Source organism: Suricata suricatta, chromosome 9 (genome assembly GCF_006229205.1).
Source record: "Suricata suricatta isolate VVHF042 chromosome 9, meerkat_22Aug2017_6uvM2_HiC, whole genome shotgun sequence".
NCBI lineage: Eukaryota > Metazoa > Chordata > Mammalia > Carnivora > Herpestidae > Suricata > Suricata suricatta.
In genome coordinates, this window is record NC_043708.1 from 97,314,214 (window position 1) to 97,330,342 (window position 16,129).

General features: G+C 43.4%; 1 protein-coding gene and 1 long non-coding RNA gene across 2 annotated transcripts in view; one reads left to right on the plus strand and one right to left on the minus strand.

Annotated features, from left to right (window-relative positions):
- The window catches only part of MYO1E (myosin IE), a 199,436-nt gene extending 198,405 nt beyond the window's left edge, over window positions 1-1,031 (minus strand). Inside the window, exon 1 of the mRNA XM_029952955.1 lies at window positions 403-1,031. Within this exon, the coding sequence (XP_029808815.1) occupies window positions 403-405 (3 nt within the window). The 5' untranslated portion in view covers window positions 406-1,031. The remainder of the gene's footprint in view (window positions 1-402) is intronic.
- Window positions 1,032-8,224: 7,193 nt separating this feature from the next.
- LOC115302959 overlaps window positions 8,225-16,129 on the plus strand; it is a 44,758-nt gene continuing 36,853 nt past the window's right edge. Inside the window, exon 1 of the long non-coding RNA XR_003913742.1 lies at window positions 8,225-8,293. This is a non-coding gene — a long non-coding RNA (uncharacterized LOC115302959). The remainder of the gene's footprint in view (window positions 8,294-16,129) is intronic.

The window sequence follows — 16,129 nt, forward strand, 5'->3', positions numbered from 1 at the left end:
GAGCCGCGATCCTCGCCGCGGCGGGCAGGACCGCGGGGCCACCGGCGCTGCCCCCACCGTCCCCGCGGAAAGAGTGGGGTCCCCTCCGAGGGCCGTGCCGCCGAGGGTAGGGCTGCCCACACGCCGGCTTCCGACAGCTGGCAGCCATAGCAACCCGGCCACAGAAAGTTTCGCGGCGCCCAAAGCGACTTGAAAGAAAGTTTTCCTTGGCCCCTCGCTCCCTCGCCCCCAGCCGGGGTTTACGGAAGGCGGCGGGCAATCAGAGCTCGCGACGTGCCGACTCCCGCGTCCACCTTCTCCACCCCTGGCCTCGGCTGCGCGCCCAAGGTGGGTGCCCCGCGCCGGCGCTTCCTGCCCCGTCCCAGGGTCAGGCGGTCCCGGGACGCCGCGCGGCCAACTCACCATGGTGACTCGCGCCGCGGTCGCCCCTCCGCCGGGTCCGGCTGCCGGGGAACTGGGGCTGGAACGCAGTCTCCTGGGAGAACTTCAAAAGTTGGTCCCCTTCGCCAAAAACGGGCTCTCGACACCCAAGCACTCACAGGAGCCAATGGGAACCCTGGGGAGACTCCATCCAGGCGGGATCGGCGGCGCTAGGTGAGGGCGAGGAGGAGGAGACTTAGCAAGCGGGGCACATGCTGCGGAGGGCAGGGGTCCACTCGGACCCGACGCTCGCCGCCCACCTAGATGAGCCCGATGCTCTCCGCGCGTCCGCCTAGCTGCCCAGCCTCGCTCCTCTTTCTTCGGCCACTAACTCTGTACTCCTCCGGCAAAACCTCGGCTCGGGCTGGGCAATCTGTCCATAAATGGAGAATTCAGCTCAGGCCTGACCAATCAGGGTTTGTTTTCACAGCGTCACTCCTCAGGGAAACCGTAGTAGCCAACAAGCTTGGAGCTGCTGGAGTTTCCAAAGACCTCTGGATCCTGTAGTCCTCCACGCTAGCCTCCCAAGAGCGCTGCCGACCCGGCTCCCTCCGGAGTGCGAGACCTGAACTGTTGGGAACAAAACCCTCCCTAAAAGAGAGGTAAGCCTCTCATTTGTTTTTCTTTTAAACGCGAGAGTTACAGTAGGTGTGGCTTCCAAGCTGAAGTGGTATGATTTTCCCATAACTTTTTTTTAAAGAAGGAAATATTTTATCAGCATAAAAGATCAGAGTCGTGGCAGCAGCCCAAAGGAAATCCTTTTTCTTTCCAACGTCTGGATTGTGAGGAAAGTCAAAAATATCGTTTCCCCTACCCCTCCTTTTACCTGAATTTCCTTGGAAAACAAAAGAAGGCTTTTTTTTTTCTTTTGGACTTTTGGGTGGTGTAGAAGTTGCACTGCCGTGAGTAGAGAGACAGAGAAGTAAGTGGGAGGATGAAAGCACTCTCCAACTTCAGTCAACCGTGTCTGTTGAGAACAATTAGCAGAATTAGCAGTACAGTCCTAACTGCGCACATGTATTATTCCAGAGTGTGGAGTTTCAAGACCGGGTGGGCAGAGGAGGAGATTGGAGATGGGGGAAGAATCCAGAAATAAAGGCAGGGACTCTGGTTTTATTTTTATTGTTTTAAGAGTTCAGAAAGTAAAATTGGTGGGTTACAACAGGATTGTCCTCCCAGGAATCTGTGGTAGGAAAGATCTGAAAACTTAAGCGCCCGGAGAAAGGATGAAGCATGATGATTTATTGTGATTTACTTTATGAATTTCAACGGTAGCCCTTCACATAAGCATACGATCCTAGAGTTGTATGGATGTTAAAAATGATCTTGTCTAGAACAGGTAAACAAAATGTGGTATCTCCATGCAATGGGATACTATTCAGCCTTTAAAAAGGAAGGAAGTAACTATCAATAGAACGCCCCTATGACCCAGCAATAGCACTGCTAGGGATTTACCCAAAGGATACAGAAGTGCTGATGCATAGGAGCACATGTACCCCAATGTTCATAGCAGCACTTTCTACAATAGCCAAATCATGGAAAGAGCCTAAATGTCCATCACCTGATGAATGGATCAAGAAGATGTGGTATATATATACAATGGAGTACTATATGGCAATGAGAAAGAATGAAATCTGGCCATTTATAGCAAAGTGGTTGGACCTCAAAGGTGTCATGCTAAGTGAAATACATCAGGTGGAGAAGGACAGGTACCATATGTTTGTACTCATAGGTCTAACAGGAGAAACCTAACAGGGGTCCATAGGGAGGGGAAGGGGGAAAGAGAGTTGGGGAGAGTGAGGGACACAGATCAAGGGAGACTACTTAATACTGAAAATGAACCGAGGGCTGGAGGGAGAGGGGGAGGGGGGGAAGAGGGGGTGATGGTCATGGAGGGGGGGCATTTGTGGGGAAGAGCACTGGGTGTTATATGGAAACCAATTTGACAATAAACTATTATAAAAAGAAAAAAGGAAGGAAATGCTGACGTCTGTCACAACATGGATGAACCTTGGAAACATTATATTAAGTGGAAGAAGCCAGGCCCAGAGATCACATAATATATGATTCCATTTACATAAAAGTAAATAATGGGGAAACATATAGGGGAAAGTAAATTATTGATTGCCAGGTCCCAGGCGGAGAGGGAGAGGTGGGAGTAGTGGGTGTGCATTTTCTTACTAGGCCGATGAAAATATTCTGGAATTAGTAGCGACAGTTGCACAACTTCGTGAATCTACTGAAAGCCACTAAATTGTATGTGTTAGAAGGATATGGAAATTGTATCCCCATTTTTAAAATGAAAAGAAAATCATATTGACTGAATTCTTGTTGTAATCATCCACACAATGAGGCAATAGAGACAAGTGAATGCCTACTCTAGGTCAACTGTGAGTACAATGCTTTCTGCCCTCACCAAGCTTACAATTTTTGGAGGAAGACAGAAGATAATTACAGGAAAGGTGTAGATGTATAATAAGAAGTGGCAGTAGTTTTGTGTTAGGAACCGCCATATTTGGAGCTACAGTTTAGGGTAGAGAGTTCATCGGGCAGCAATCTGTACCGTGCCCTGGGAAGGAAACAGAAAGGCATCTGGTGAGTACTCACCCAGTACTAGGCATTGGCTAGGTCCAACCAGACAGGGACCACCAAACTCAGGAACAGAGTCGATGTTTCAGAAGTAGGCCAAATATGGTCAGGTATTTGAGGAACTAATGAACAGAGGGTACCAAAAGGAATATTGGAGTTTGCCAGTTACTCGAGAAACACTACTTATCTTGGAAACGATATGTTGCCTAAACCATCACCATCCCATCCACGGTTGACATGGCCTCAGGGGATACAAGCAAAGACATGGCTGTTTTCCCCAAGGTTAAACCAGGGGTACAACGAGACACTGAAAAACCTTTTAATAATCCATCAACAACGAATCAATCTTGGATTGATCTATAACTCTCTTCACACTGTTGATTATATTAGCATTTGAAGTTTTTGTAAATGTTTTTATTTGCCCTCAAAATCTCTTTCCAGTTTCAAGAGTTTATTCCAATAGGTGGGACTCAAATGGAGATAAATGCTTGTGTTCATTTTGTAATTATATTTTGTAATATAATTCTTTTCCAGAATGAAACATAAATATATATATATATATATATATATATATATATATATATATATATAAATTTTTGTGTCCAAGCAGTACTTAGATGGTAAGATTCAGTGGCACATAAAGCTGAATTTGAAGTCTGGCTTTGCCACCTAACCAGCTGTGAGATCTTGATTTCTCTGAGCTTTATTTAGTTCCTTTATCTAGAAAGCAGATTTATGTGAGTATGAAATGAAATATGCATAAAAATGGCCAACAAATATTGGTTCCTTTCTCCCCGCCATCAATACCATGCGTTCTAGCTTAGGGATTCAGGCCTGGGTCCCTGGGTGCCATCACACAGATCGTGGCCCCCTGAGTTGTGATGCCTAAATCACGGGGACTTTTGTGTGTGTGCCCTCTTCCTCAGAGAGAGTTAATAGTTTCATCACAACTTCTCAAAGGTGCTGTCACTGCCACCACATGGAGACCCACAGCTCTTGATTGTATTAGTTATGCGTTTCTGGGTCTTTGACTTTGTCATTGCGTTTTTCTTAAGATACAGGGATTCGAATGGAATCCCACACTGTAAGGGCAGAGCTTGGATTCTCGAAGCAGAACCCACTAATGCACAGTTCAAACACAGAATATAAAGTATGAGCACATGATAGGGAGCCTATAATTTCAAAAGAATCGTTTCAAGCCCTGCCCTGCCCTGCCCTGCCCCATCTCAGGAAGATACATTGTCAGTTGGGCCTGTCAGTCTTATGCCCTGGTTTACCTGGGAGAGTCCTAGTTTATGCTTTTACCTCAGTGAAATTATTCATTGCACCTGTTTTGTGTTCCTAAAACACCCTGATAATTTGAGTGGTAGATTGTGATCACCTTAAATGCGGGGCCAAATCGCAACCCCCCAAAAATCCTCATGTTATAAAGGTTTTCCAATTTTCTGGATTGACACCTATTTTTAAGAGGACTCACTGATACATTACCAGATAGTCATCGTTATTCGAGGTCATAGTAGCAATGAAATGAAAACTTTTAAAATTGTAAAACTCATTACAGACACATGATGGAGCTAGTCAGATGAGACTTTACACATCCTTGGGCCTGATTAAAAATGCAGTTTTATCTGGGCTTGAATGGAAAGGAACAAAGAAAAAAATCCATCCGTGAAAAAGAATCACTGCTTAAACATTTTGGAAAATAAGAAGATACTATAAGGCGATTAAACTAGTTTCCGAGTCAGGACCATAAGAGAACATCAGACGGTATCCACAGCAATACAATTAAAGAACAAGTTGTTGAGTGCGCCCAACAGCAGACGCCGAGACCGGCGGACCTCGGCGATCCGCGCTGGCTCTCACCCACTCACCCACCGCTCCCAGAACCACGGCCTCTGCCGAGCTGCTCATCGTGGCTGGTACACTTCCCGCGTGCTGCTGCAGGTGTTCCTGGAATGCGGCATTTACTGGGTAGGATTTGCTTTTCGAAATCCTCCAGGGACACACAGCCCATTGTGAGAAGTGAGGTGTTCAGGTACTCCCTGCAGCCCCCAACTGAGGCCCCAACCCCCAGCCCTGGGCGGCCGTATCACCGGGTGCTCCTGTGCATGGGAGCCAGCGCCTCGTAGGAATGGGGGGTCCCCTGTGCTCTCTAGACAGAGGAGCATCTGCCAAGGTCAGTGAGGGCCCCGTAGGCCCCCAGAGAAGCAGCACCGACAATGACGACAATACCAGATCCCTTCCAAACCCCTTTGCGCCCCTCTGACCACTGGGCAGGGTACAGGGGGGTGGGGTAGGGGGTGCAGACCCCCGAGATCTGGGCACAGGCAATGCATTCTGATCTGGACCACGTCAAAACAGCGCCAACCCAGCCCCGCAGCCATGGCCATGCCAGCAGGCCCCCAGACAACCATACCAGCCAGCAGAATGGACATTCCAACATCACCAGCCGAAGCCCTGAATCTCGATGCAGTAGACGAGGTGCCAACTGCGTGCCTGTATGGCGGGACTGGAGGGCAAGAGTGAGGGAGGAGGGTTAAGGAAGAGTGGGGCCCCCTCACTGCCCCTTGCCTACAACACGTGCATTCCAGCCTTGCTGCCTTTGCTCCCTCGATTCCCCTTCCCCCCCATGCCTTCTAAGCCCACCCCAAAGAAATGTGTCACTCAATTTGGACTTACTCAACCAGTAAACAAATCCCATCTTGACTAAAACACCTTCTCCATGCCCCCAGCCCCTCACTGATCTTGCGTTACCTGGTCTCACACAGTTGTGGTCAATATTTTGGTAATCGCTAATTGTACTGATTTTGTAAGTGTGCCTTAGTTGTGTCTCCCCAGCTAGATTGTAGGCTCCTGGAGGACAGGGACCACCTCTACAAAAAATAAAAAACCAGTACCTCCCCCATCTCGCACAGTGTCCTAGGACCCTGCGGGGTGGTGGAGGTGCACCAAAAAAAAAAAAAAAAAAAAAAAAAAAGAGAAAAGAAAAAGAAAAAGTTATTGATGGGAAAATCAGGCCAGAAATCTTTAACAAAGCACTAGTGAAACAGAGATTCGTATCACATCAATGTGGAATGTTCCGGGCAATCACTGCTTCTACCGTCAGAGGCATTTATTAAGTCCAGTAGGTATCAGCTATGAGCTCAGTGCTTATCGTATAATATCTAATCTTCCATACAACTCTATTAACTTCATTTGCAATTAAGCAACTACACTGAGCTTTGCAACCTGGGCCACAGACCAGCTCTTGCAAAGATGGTGGGGAGACGAAAAAGAATCATTCTGCCACCAATGAGGCAGTGGCCAGAGAATACACCATCACTGTTCTCAAGTGCATCCTCAGAGATGTGCCCCCTGGGTACTCAGAGAGATCCAGAAATGCGCCTTGAGGGAACCGGAACGTCAGGTGTGTGCACGGATACCAGACTCAACAGAGCTGTCTGGGCTAAAAGAATAAGGAACGTCCCGTACGGTATCTGTCTAGAGTTGTCCAGAAAAAGTAATCAGGATGAAGATTCACCCAATGAGCTCACGTTACCTAGGTACCTGTCACCACTTCCAAAAATCTACAGCCAGGAAATTCTGGGTGGCTAAGTCAGTTAAGCATCCGACTCTTGGTTTTGGCTCAGGTCATGATCTCACAGTTATGAGTTCGAGCCTTGCATCGGTGACGGTACAAAGCCTGCTTGGGATTTTCTCTCTCTCTCTCTCCCTCTCTCCCTGCCTTTTCCCTGCTCATGCTATCTCTCTGTCTCTCAAACTACACAAATAAACTTAAAAAAAAATCTACAGACAGTTGATATGGTTGAGAACTAGCTTCTGATTCCAAATAAAGTTATAAAACTGCCAAAAAAAAAAAAAGAAGAAACAAATAAATTAAGCCAAGTTTGAAGTAATTTGCCCAAGCTATCACTCAGCTATTATGCATCAAATCTATGTATTTGCCTGACTCTGAAGCCCCAACTCTTACCCTGTGAGCAGTAACTCCATAGTAGGAATGTCCTACTATGAATTTCAGAAGAAATTTTCCCTAATACAGGCCCAATATGAATTGGAACACCTTTTTTAAAATCCTGGGAGCCTCTCCAAACCAGAGCTTCTGGAAAAATTCTTGCTTTTTTATGCAACTTAAAAATCACATGTGTATAAGAAAATTACATTTGTATATAGAGTTCAACTCAACTTTAAACATCTTTTTTTCCTAATATGTTAATATTGCATTGCAGAGAATTAACAGTTGAGTAACATAGTATGATGCTACTTGTGATTAACATTAAAAATGTAGTGCAGGACACCTGGCTGGCTCAGTCAGAAAAGCCTGACTCTTGATCTCAGGGTCATGAGTTAAAGCCCCATGTTGGATGGAGAGATTATTTTTAAAAAGTTTTGTTATGACATAACAATTATTTTACTGAAATAAAGGAATGATTTTTTTTTTTTTACCAGAAAGAAGGAACATTGAAACATATGCTTAAACTAGCAGCTGATTAAATGCATTTTTGTTGGGGCAACTGGATACCTCAGACAGTTAAGAGTCAGATGACTCTTGATTTTGGCTCAGGTCACGACCTCCTGAGCTGTCCACATAGAGCCCGCTTGGGATTCTCCCTCCCTTTCAAAGTAAAGAAATAAATAAACTTTTTTTTAAAAACTCTGCATTTTTGTTATATTTTCTCTGATTTAAGCCAATATTTTCTTTTTTTTTCTTTTTTCCAGTTTCAATTTGACTTTTCCATTCAGAATAGAAACCCTGACCTTCTTCCAGCGTTAAAAATGATTCAATAATGAGTAATCCTAGTTATGGTGTTCCATGATCTATCAAGGAATGAGGTATTTCACAGAAGGGAGCTTTGCAGATAACCGAATCTCCTGGAACAACTTTATGTCCACACCCTGGTGTTCTTTCTCCTTCCTCTTTCCTGTCCATTATACTACCTTCTTGGGTTTGTGTATTCTCATCAGTCATCTTAAGTCTTTGCTTGAATAAGCCAAGGTATGTATAAATAAATATATGTATTTTAGAAACTAAACCATAACAAATAACTGCATGAACCTTGCCTTTTTAAGGAACCAAAACTTCGTAACTTAAGGGAAAATTTTTCTATGGTAAACTGCATGCTTCATTGGGTTTTGAAAATATGCTAAATGTCAAGCAGGCTGTGACTGAACACTCAAGGTCATCACTATAAATATCGATCACACATGGTTGTACCGAGCTGAGGTCCTTGAGGACAATTGAACGAATGACTGTTTGTCACAAGTCTTCAGGGCCCTGTATCACTGCGTGAGTACAATGCTTTCTTTTCCTTTTGTGTTTCTTGATTTTTTTTAAGTTTATATCCTCCATTGTCAGAGACTATCTGCTTTCTAATTTAGTCTCTTAGTGACAAGAAGATGATAAAAAGCACATAGCTTGCTTCATGAGACAATTTTTTTTTAATTTTTAAAAATACACAGATATTAAAGTGTTTTTTTCTTGTTTATTTATTTTTGAGACCAAGAGAAACACAGCATGAGCAGGGGAGGGGCGGAGAAAGAGGGAGACACAGAATCCGAAGCAGGCTCCAGGCTCTGAGCTGTAAGAACAGAGCCCGATGCGGGGCTCCAACCCAAGAACCGCGAAATCATGACCTGAGCCAAAGTCGAACGCTTAACCGACCCAGGCGCCCCTAAACTTTATTTATTTTGAGAGAGAAGGAGAAAGCATGCGTGCAAACTGGTAAGGGGCAGAGAACGATTCCTGGTGCAGAGCCTGACACCGGGCTCAAACTCGTGAACCATGAGATCATGATCATGAAAAATGTGTAAAGGGCGTACGTGCAGAGGAGCCCAAGGGAAATGGAACACAAATGAAGGTGGGGCTGTGCAGCTCTCTGACTCTAGCTCTACGGCTTCTCAGCATAAATGGGTGCTCTCTGTCTGGTCAAGCTCCTCCTACTTTACGCAACACCCTCCTGGTGGCTCCTCCTCCCATAATTTCAGCTTGCGCAGTGTTCTCAGTTTTTGTCATCAACCTGACTCAGGCCTCTAGACGATCTTTCAGCCACGCTGCCCACAGCTCACTGGAAACTTTCTTCTTGGTCTCTTGGTTCAAGTTCCAGAGAGAGAAAGGGAGGAAGAGAAAGAAAGAGAGAATCTGACTCACACAACTCAATGTCTCAAACCACGCCACCCCGGTCGTAGGTCACTGGCAAGCCTATCCGAGGCTCTGCTTGGACCAGGTGTCTGTACAGCTGCATTCCAAGCAGATGTTGTCACAGGGGTGGTGTCCTAAAGCTATCACCCATCAAGGAAAGACGGTGAATGGGGACAGAGTCTCTGAGGAAGGGACATGGGAGGCACTTCCAGATTTGGGGCATGCAGTGATTTGCCTACTGCATCTGTCTGCTGCCTTAAATTATACACAATTATCTTGGTGAGGCCATGAGGGCGGTTCCATTCACCTCTTCAACAAAATGCATGGGTTTTGCAACAATCATAATTTCATCGCATCAGCATGCACCTCTAAATATATTTATGTATTTAAGATGTGACATATGTTCTGCCTTTATCATCATGCGCTTATGTGTGTTTATAGATATGGCTATAAATATTTGTGTATACACATAGATGTGTGTATACGTGTACTTAGGATGACATATATTTCAAGATATTGGTAAAAACACTTGGGGAATTTACTTTTTTTCTTAATAGATTTTTATATTGATTTTTTAGAGCAGTTTTGGGGTCACAGTACAATCGTGGGGAAAATACAGAGATTTTCTATATACCTCCTATTCCCACACCTGCATAGCCTCTCCCATTATCAGTAGGGGGATTGACTTTGAATTGAGTGTTTCTTGGCGTTGCTGCCTTGCAGGTTAGTAGCCTGGTTTCCAAGCCACTACTGTTTTCAGTCACCACAAGAAACGTTTATTTGCTAAGCACTGTTGTAGGCACTGGAGAAGTATAAGACTGTCCTGTCCCCAAAGGATTTACATTTTTCCGTGTACATCAAAAACATATGCAACAACACAAGGGCTTTCTACTTTCATATACAACATGTTCCTGAAAATGCACACCAATGGTAGATGTATGAAATTCAAAAACAGATTGGTGCTTTTTAAGGAGAGGGCTCTATTTCCAGAGGGCTAACATGTAATGTAAAATCCCTACTTGTGCCTTGTCTCTTAGATATAGTCTTAGGCTATAATTCCAGAATTTAGTAAATGTTCTTTGTAATTTTGTTTATTTATTTTGAGAAAGCATGCATGTGTGTGTGTACATGTGCATACACGTGCTTGGGCACACATGTACGCACAAGAGGGAGAGAGACAGAGACAGGGAATGCCAAGCAGGCTCCACACTGTCAGCGCAGAGCCCATCGTGGGGCTCAATCTCACAAACCATGAGATCATGACCCGAGCCAAAATCAAGAGCTGGATGCTTAAATGACTGAGCCATCCCGGCACTTCCCCCCTTTTCCTTTGAAGTAAGCTCTACGTCCAATACGGGGCTTGAATTCATGAACCTGAGATCAAGAGTTTCATGCTCATCCAGCCAGGTGTCCCAATAAATACTTTAAATTTGGACTTCTCCATTCCAACTGAGCAGAGCTGACCATCTAAAGTCTAAAAGGAAGACAACTTCCCAATTTGAGTCAGGTTACTTCCATCTCTACGAATCCTGAATAGTTTTCCTTATCTGTAAAGACAGAGGTAATAATAGTACCTCATCTATTTCTTACATAGTACCTCACAATAATAGTATTGTGAGAATTCAGTGAATTAAGTCACAGAAAGTGATTAGAATAGTGACTGATGCATAGAGAATTCTCAGTATGAGTTGTCATTATTGAGCCTAAAATTCAATACCTTAGAATTTCCTCTGCCTTGGTTGTTCTAAGTTTGTGAGAACTACACTACCGTTCACTGGTGCTTGTATTTATATTTTCCCATATTTCGCTAATTTTGATAAAGCAACAAGGCTAAATGCAACATAGTAGAAACATGGTTGAATAAATACGACTAGGCTGACAGAGATGGTGACACCGACAGAACTGAACAGTGAGCCGAGCGGCAGACGGCACCCCCAGGAGACGGATGAAAACGTCCCCGTTCCCTGGCTTGTTGCCAGACGCCATGTGGGAAGAGGGTGCAGGTGCATTAATGCCTAATGTCCTTACCTGTATGAAAGGGAATGCACAAAGACCGAGGGCGCCAGGAGATGGCCCCTCTCTTTACTATATTAAATTCCTGGAAATCCCAGAGTAAAGCCAAACATGATAAGTTTGACGATAATTACCCATAAAAGGGTGCTTTGATAAGGCATTATAAGAAATGAATGATATATTTGACCATGACTGGGATTCTAAAAGCAGCTAGGACCGTTACAAGCTTCTATAACTTCAGGTAGTACAATGCTACTACAGTTTTTCTCCAAATGGTATAAAATGGATGAAATGTTGGGCACCTGGGTGGCTCAGTCATGTGAACATCCAACTCTTGATTTTGGCTCAGGTCATGATCGCGGTATCAAACATTGCATGTGGAGCCTGCTTGAGATTTTCTCTCTCTCTCTCTCTCTCTCTCTCTCTCTCTCTCTCTCTCTCTCTCATTCCCTCTGCATTCCCCTCTATTTCTTGCACTCTCTCTCTCAAATAAGTAAATAAAATGGATATAAATGTGTACTTATATAAGGGACATCTGGATCTAAAAGTGCATTATGGCACATAAAAATACCACACAAATATCATAAATCCTTACTATGTAAATTTTTCCTGAAATACTATCCCAGTTCCTATAACTATTAATTAAACATTTATTTTTTTTTTTTACATTTTTATTTATTATTGAGAGACAGAGCATGAGCATAGGAGGAGCAGAGAGAGGGGGAGACACAGAATCTGAAGGAGGTTCCAGGCTCTGAACTGTCAGCACAGAGCCTGACGCAGGGCTCGAACTTACAAACTACCAGATCATGACCTGAGCTGAAGTCAGACGCTTAACCAACTGAGCCACCCAGGGGTCCCTAATTAAACATTTCATTAAGAGTTTCTTTCTTAATTTCTTTTCACTTTAAAAACTGGAAGTGGTGGGGGCACCTGGCTGGCTTGGTCAGTGGAGCATGTGACTCTTGATCTTGGGGTCGTGTTGGGTGTAGAGATTACTTAAAATAAAACGTAAAAAAAAAACTGAGAACAGGTCTGAGAGTGGTGGCAACGCTTAGGAATAATGTGTAAAATATTAGAATTAAGGGTTTTTGGTTTTTTTTTTTATCAATTTCCCTTTAAAGCTAAGTGATTTAAAACTATTCCCCTGGGCAGGAAAGAGAGAAAGTGAGAAAGAGAGAGAGGGACGGAGGGAGGGAGGAAGGAAGGAAGGAAGGAAGGAAGTCAGGCAGGAAGAAAAGAAAAACAGCTCACAGAACAGAAAGTGGTTGAATGAATAAACAAAAAACCAAAAAAAGTGACTAGGCCTCCAATTTTTTTTTTGTAGTACATTATCACTGGTTTTAACTTGCAAAAGAACTATACTTCTTGTTATAAAGCTTACGCATTTAGAGTTTGTAAAATGAAAAGTGAATGTCTACCTGCCCACACTCTCTCCTACAAGATTTTGAATGTGAGAAAATTGTGATTCCATTAGTAGAAAATGAGAAAGCGAGAGGAGGCTCCAGGTTCAGGGAGCTCCGTGTTAGATGCGCTCAGTTGGAACCAACCGAGTCCCAGGCGCCCCGGAGAGAGACTGGCTGCACCTCAGGAAAATGTCAGTCAGGTCTGACACGGTCCTTGCCCCTGTAAGCCTACATCCGGTTGTCTTCTTATTGCTCGTGGTACCAACCACTCCTTCCTAAACCTTCTCTCCCTCCTTACCTCTCTGTTGACAAGGCTGTGAGAAGACAGATTTCTTCTGTAATTTATATGGGAATATAAATAGGTAGAAACCCTATGGCAATTTGACACTATCTAGCAACATTACACAATTGTGCACTCTCTGACCCAGCCCTGCTGCTTTCTGGAATTTATCCAAAGATATACATACACAATGCAAATTAACATATGCCTGCAAAGCATCATTGGCATAGCAAGACATTGGAAACAACCCAAATGCCCATCATTAGTGGAGCTGGCTAAATATACTAGAAGACAACATATAATAGAAAAAAATTTTTTAATTTTGAGGAGCTTTTAAAACAGAATGGAGAATTTCTCTCTGAACCGATATGGAAAGACATCTCAGCTAAATTTCTGAGATGGATTACTAAGTTAAAATAAAAGAGCAAAATACAGAATAATATGTATATCAAACAATAGTATGTATTTCAAGAATAGTATGGATATCAAGGTAACTTTTGTGTCAGAAAATAGGGATGGGAAAACAGTAGATTTGTATTTATGTTTGCCTGAAGAAGCTTTGGAAAAGACACAGACTCAAAAACAAAAAGCGAGCTGTGGGAGCAGGAATAGGCTGTACACTAAATAGGTTTTATAATACTTGATTTGTCAACCATTGTAAACACTTTGCTCAGAAACATTTGCTTTTCCGCTTTGCAGAAAACATTGTTACACAGGGCAGAATAATACAAAGGCTAAACAGCGATATAAACAAAGATTTTGAAAGCCTACGGAGGGCTTCTTGGAGTAGTGGCTTATGAGCTGGCTCAAAGATCAATCTAGAATGGAGAGAATTAGCATAAGATTGGCTAGGTTTTAGGATCTCTATAAACAAAAGCCTGGGGGTATGAAACCTTATTGAGTGACTGGAAACGTTTCTTCTGAGGACACTTTCTCAAACTCACTGAGAAAATGAAGCTGAGAGTACACTTTGTCTCTGGGCGGCTGTTGCAAATGGAGTCTGGTTTTTCAGTCTTTGCACAACGTAAAATATAATTTATGATGCTTCTTATATACTGTTAATACCCCATCCTCAGATATGTCAGATCTCCTCCATTGCTCATCTTTTAGAAAAGTCATCAAGTAAACGTGAAGTTACTTACACCATGAAAATTGAATCCTAATCCTTTTTAGGACAGTACTTCATAGAAAATTCAAATAATTAACCTTGATCTTTAGCCTAGTTAACCTTCATCAAATATAGGTCCATTATGGCTAGAGGAATCATAATTGTGTAGTAATTTCCTGGGGCGCCTGGGTGGCTTAGTTGGTTGAGCTTCCAACTTCAGCTCAGGTCATGATCTCACTCTATATGGGTTCGAGCCCTGTGTAGGGCTTTGCACTGATAGCATGGAGCCTGCTTTGGATTCTCTGTCTCCTTCTCTCTCTGCCTCTCTTCCCCCATTTCTCTCTCTCAAAAATAAACATTAAAAAAATAATTTTTAATGTTTTTATTTATTTTTGAGACAGAGAGAGACAGAACGTGAGCAGGGGAGAGGCAGAAAGAGAGGGAGACACAGAATCGGCAGCAGGCTCCAGGCTCTGAGCTGTCAGCACAGAGCCCGATGCGGGGCTCAAACCCAGGAACATGAGATCATGACCTGAGCCAAAGTCGGAGGCCAAGCTGACTGAGCCACCCAGGCGCCCCCCACAAAACATTTTTTTTAAATACTAAAAAAAAAAAAAGATTGTGTAGTAATTTCCTTAAATAGTGAAGTCATAAAAATGTGTGCCTTCCTTGTATTTATTTATCTTTTTATCTCTCCATTTGTATCTTGTTATCCTTTCCACTGAACACGGACCATGAGAAAAGCAGCTGAATATTAGAGTAGGTGATTCCTGATGACAGGATAATGGAAAATCAACTTTGTTTTTACCAAACCTCATGAAGTTGCTCAATAATCCTAAAATGACTCATTTTAGTACTTTAAAATCACATTAATCCTGTTGCCTTGAAAACAGGACTTTAGGGAAGTGGATCTAATTTTGTTAAAATCTCTCTCTCTTTCACACACACACACACACACACACACACACACACACACACACCATTTACACAAAGAACAAAAAAAGCCTTGAAGGAAATATAACAAATGTTTACACTGATGGGATTCAGATGATATGAACTGGACTGTTTCTCTTTTCCTTTAACTTTTTCTATATTTCCCAAATTTGATTTAATGAGCGTGAATTATTTTTATAGTAAAAACAGAAAAGAAAAACAACCAAAGCACATATTTAGAAGCAGAGAGTTTGGTGGACTAAGGCCAAGTGTGCAGTTCATCCTCCAGGAAGCCCTGAGTGCGCCTTCTGGGTCTACTCCGCATTTCATTCTTGGATATTTGCTTATCTGCCCCGAAGCCTTTACACAGTCTGCTCGGGGAAAGAGAAATGGGTTCCCTCTATTCCTTCTATGTGGTTAACCCGCATGCCCCATGGCCTTTGGTCCCGCCTGCTGTCACTCCAAGATCATCCTCAGGCCAGACTCAGGGTTCGGTGCCATCCCTCAGCCAACCTTCTCCAAAACAAATAAACAAACAAAGCTATAAGCAGTCTCCAATAATCAGTAGAGCTCATAGACTTTTCTTTGGGAAAATTAGGCAAGTTCCTCAGAATGCACAGCAAAACTTCCCTAAAAATACCTGTGAACACATCTGCCCTTTCTTCAAAGGCCCCCTTCCACTAGCTGCTTCATCCCCTTTCCCCCCACATTGCCTCCTTGGGCCTCTTGTTCCCTGCTTTGTTGCCTGGCACATGCCACTCAGTAAAAAGAAATTCAGGTTGTCAGTTAAAGTTGAACCACCTCATCTTTTTCAGGCGAGTCTCCAAGGCCCATAGTTCAATTGAATTCAGTGTAATGGTCCCTGGAAGTTAGATAAAGCTTGTATTCTATTGAGTGCCCTAAAGGAGCATAGATGTGGACATTGGTATAGGGTTTGTGCAAAATGTATGACCAAAGTATGAATCCTTAACAACGCCCTAGAAGATCTAACCACTCTTAGAAGTCAAAAGAGGGCAGTTTGGAGAATGGCACAGATGGAAAGCTGTTGGGCATGTGGGTTTAGCTGGATCACTCAGCCATGTGTGCTGTGAAGATTTCTCTCCCAGAAGTTAGCAGGGTGGGGTGTGGGGTATCATAGGCCCCAAGACAAGAGTGCAAATGGAGGCCCATAGCCCCTATGTCTAAATACTATAATCTTATAGTCAAGCTAGCTAATCATTAAGGAAAATATGTTTTGTTTTCCT